This window comes from Topomyia yanbarensis, chromosome 2 (genome assembly GCF_030247195.1).
Source record: "Topomyia yanbarensis strain Yona2022 chromosome 2, ASM3024719v1, whole genome shotgun sequence".
Classification (NCBI taxonomy): Eukaryota; Metazoa; Arthropoda; class Insecta; order Diptera; family Culicidae; genus Topomyia; species Topomyia yanbarensis.
The window spans coordinates 136,752,778-136,755,617 of NC_080671.1; the positions used below are offsets into that span (position 1 = coordinate 136,752,778).

General features: G+C 41.4%; 1 protein-coding gene across 1 annotated transcript; it reads right to left on the reverse strand.

Annotated features, from left to right (window-relative positions):
* Positions 1-207: 207 nt before the first annotated feature.
* On the reverse strand, positions 208-2,833 carry LOC131681471 (zinc finger protein 14-like). Its single transcript, XM_058962276.1, has 3 exons — positions 2,590-2,833; positions 2,027-2,532; positions 208-1,971 (listed from the first exon to the last, which is right to left on the reverse strand). Exons 1-3 carry the CDS (start codon positions 2,708-2,710, stop codon positions 316-318), a joined length of 2,283 nt encoding a protein of 760 aa, XP_058818259.1. The 5' UTR covers positions 2,711-2,833; the 3' UTR covers positions 208-315.
* Between the last annotated feature and the right edge of the window lie 7 nt (positions 2,834-2,840).

A 2,840-nucleotide genomic window follows, 5' to 3' on the forward strand; every position in this document is an offset into this window, starting at 1 on the left:
AGTATCTCAGAAACGGCCGGAGATGAAATGCCAAGGAATATGATTTTCACCAAATCCTTTCTGTGGCATATTCTCAGATACATATAGATTGAAATTAAACGAAGAAAAAAATCGATTTTTTGAAGCCGTGAGAGTACAAGACTCCCTTAAACGATTTGGTTGCTTGGGCAGTAACGGATAGAGAGTAGATTGTTGTTGGGTATTTTGAACATTTTATTTTATGATCATTTATTACAACATACGTTACCTGAACGAAGTATTCTTACTCGAGAGCTCCAAGTTGGCTCCACATAGATTACTGTTATTGCAGTATTTTTATAATGGAGCATATATAATCAAATCATCCATATCCTCAGCTTGTGTGACATCACCGTAGTGCTCCTCAATTTGCTCATCTGAATTTACCTCTTGCGAGTCATCTTGTATGACATCCACTTCCTTCGCCATCTTCACCTTCTGGTGAGTTTTCTCGTGTTTTCTCTTGTCGGCAGGTGTTCTAAACGCAGCCGGACAGAACTGACATGGGTGAGGTCGTTCGCCGGTATGTATTTTTTCGTGCGAAGTGCAGTGTGATTTCTGTATGAAACTCTTTTCGCAAAAACTGCAATTGTATTTCCGGTTGTTCTCGTGCGCGTCGATGTGCAGGTTGAGTTTTGGTCGATTACCGAACATCTTCGGACAGTACGGACAAGGAAGGGGTTTCGGGAGGTTGTTCTTCTCGTGCATTACCATGATGTGCTTATTGAGAATCGATCTACATATGAATTGCTTGTTGCAAATTTCACACTGGTTTTTATTATGATGTACGCTCTTGTGGTAGACATATTCCCAGTGCACGTTGCTCACGAAGCCACATTTTGGAACATTGCAGGTATACTCGTCGTCGTTTTTGGTTGTTTCATCTGAAATACTTGACTTCTGACTTGTTAACTGAGCCACAAATTGCGGGTCTCGGATGTGCATAGCCATGTGGTAGCGAAGTGTAGTACTGCAGACAAAACTTTTATCACACTCGGTACAATGGTGGGGCCGCTCCCCGATGTGTCTACGTTTATGATTCTGGAAATTGGCCTCGTGGTTGAACCGTTGGCCGCACTTTTTACACTCATATGGCTTTTCACCCGTATGAATACGAAGATGTCGCTTAAGCAGCCCATTACTGTTGAACTTTTTGGTACAATATTCGCAGGTGAATTTTCCATTTTCTATGGCCCGATGCTTGGCCAGGTGAACTGAGAAAGACCTTCTAAGTGTAAAATGCTTCCCACATAAGTCGCACGTAAAGCCGTCCACGACGGTACCTTCGTGAGTACCAACGTGCTTTATATAAGAATCACCGTTTAGGAACCGAATAGGGCAGTAATCGCACTTATACGGATAAAGATGCGACTGGAGGTGCTTGTTGAGAGCGTAGAGCGATTTGAACTCCTGAGGATATTCTTCCGTATTGCATTCCTCGCATGTGAACGGCAGAAGGCCAACGTGTTCCTCCATGTGCGTCTCCAGCTCATCGGCGTCTTTGTATGAAGTTTTGCAAGTGTAGCATGTATGAGGAACAAGATCTGGTTTCGTTCTATGCTCATACTCGCGTTTTGGCTTAGGTGCATTTTTTGGTCTGTACAATTCCTTCCACGAGAAGACAAACTGCTTCTTATTAGCTACATTCTCTTCCTCATGCTCAGAAACTTGCTGTTTTAAACGATTAGCTGAATTTTCGTGCACTGCAAATAATTGTTGCATTTTTAGTTCAGGTTCTTGAACTATTTCTTTTTCAGGAACCGTGTCTGATGCAGTGTCAATAAAAACATTTTCATCGTATATATGATCCACCTCGACGATATCTCCATTCTCCGATAGTGCTTCATCCAATATTATCGGAAGAATTGGTTTATTTTCTATTTCGTCTACAATGGCCACCGTTTCGATTCGCTTTTCAGTAGGCTCCAGATTGAATACTTCAACATTTAAAGGCTACAACACAAAAAGAATAAGAAAATAACAAAGTAAATCTGTCACCAACTACTACCGGAATCAACATATCCTTCTTAACCGTCGTCATCAAGCCTTCCAAATAGTCTTCATTCATGCTTCTTGTTTCGAATCGATGACTATCATAGAATTTGTAGTGATACGCCAACTGCTGTCCTTCAATCAAATTTTTCAATTTCTTGTCGTTGTGTATCAGCTCAATTCTTACATTGAACGCAAGATCGAGCTTGGCCACACAGCTAGTACAGATTTTGGTTGGACTCATTTCATCCATTTGGATCTTCAGACCAGCGGTAGTGTAAATGATATCCGTTAGCGTAGCATTATGTAGTTTGGAACTTAACGGTAACAAGTCCGACCGTTTCCTGAGACAAATACGACAAAATAAAGTTCGTAGCTCCATGTCTTGTTCAACAGTACCTAGATTGATTTCCGCGACTCTTGAAACATTGTTAAATACAGATTCTGTGGAGATCATAACATCTTCACGTTCAAATAAATCATCTTCATCGTCTCCGTTTGACGTGAATGTCATTGGGACAGCTGAAATGTAGTGAGATTTTACACATCATATTATTAGAAAATCAACCCCTAACTTACCTTCCGGAAGCAGTTTCTTTGAATCATTTTCTTCGATCAGTTCCGAGTGCAGAAAATGTTCTGAACAGACATACTTCCCTCTCCAGCGAAACTTCGAATCGTCAACGCCAACAAATTCCATCCAAACTTTCCGCAATGTTGGATCCGGTGGAAATGGATGGAAGCCAACTTTTTGATCCACACCGGACTTTGCGTTACGGCAGATGGGGATACAACAGGTAAGATGTGTTTTGGACTGGTCTGAGACAAGT

What these genes read in the sequence shown, in the direction of transcription:
- LOC131681471 (XM_058962276.1), bottom strand. Translation starts at nt 2,710, where the DNA reads ATGGAATTTGTTGGCGTTGACGATTCGAAGTTTCGCTGGAGAGGGAAG. An exon ending in AAAGAAACTGCTTCCGGAAG is followed by an intron (nt 2,533 to 2,589) that starts GTAAGTTAGGGG and finishes ACTACATTTCAG; the next exon opens with CTGTCCCAATGACATTCACG. An exon ending in AGAAGGATATGTTGATTCCG is followed by an intron (nt 1,972 to 2,026) that starts GTAGTAGTTGGT and finishes TTTGTGTTGTAG; the next exon opens with CCTTTAAATGTTGAAGTATT.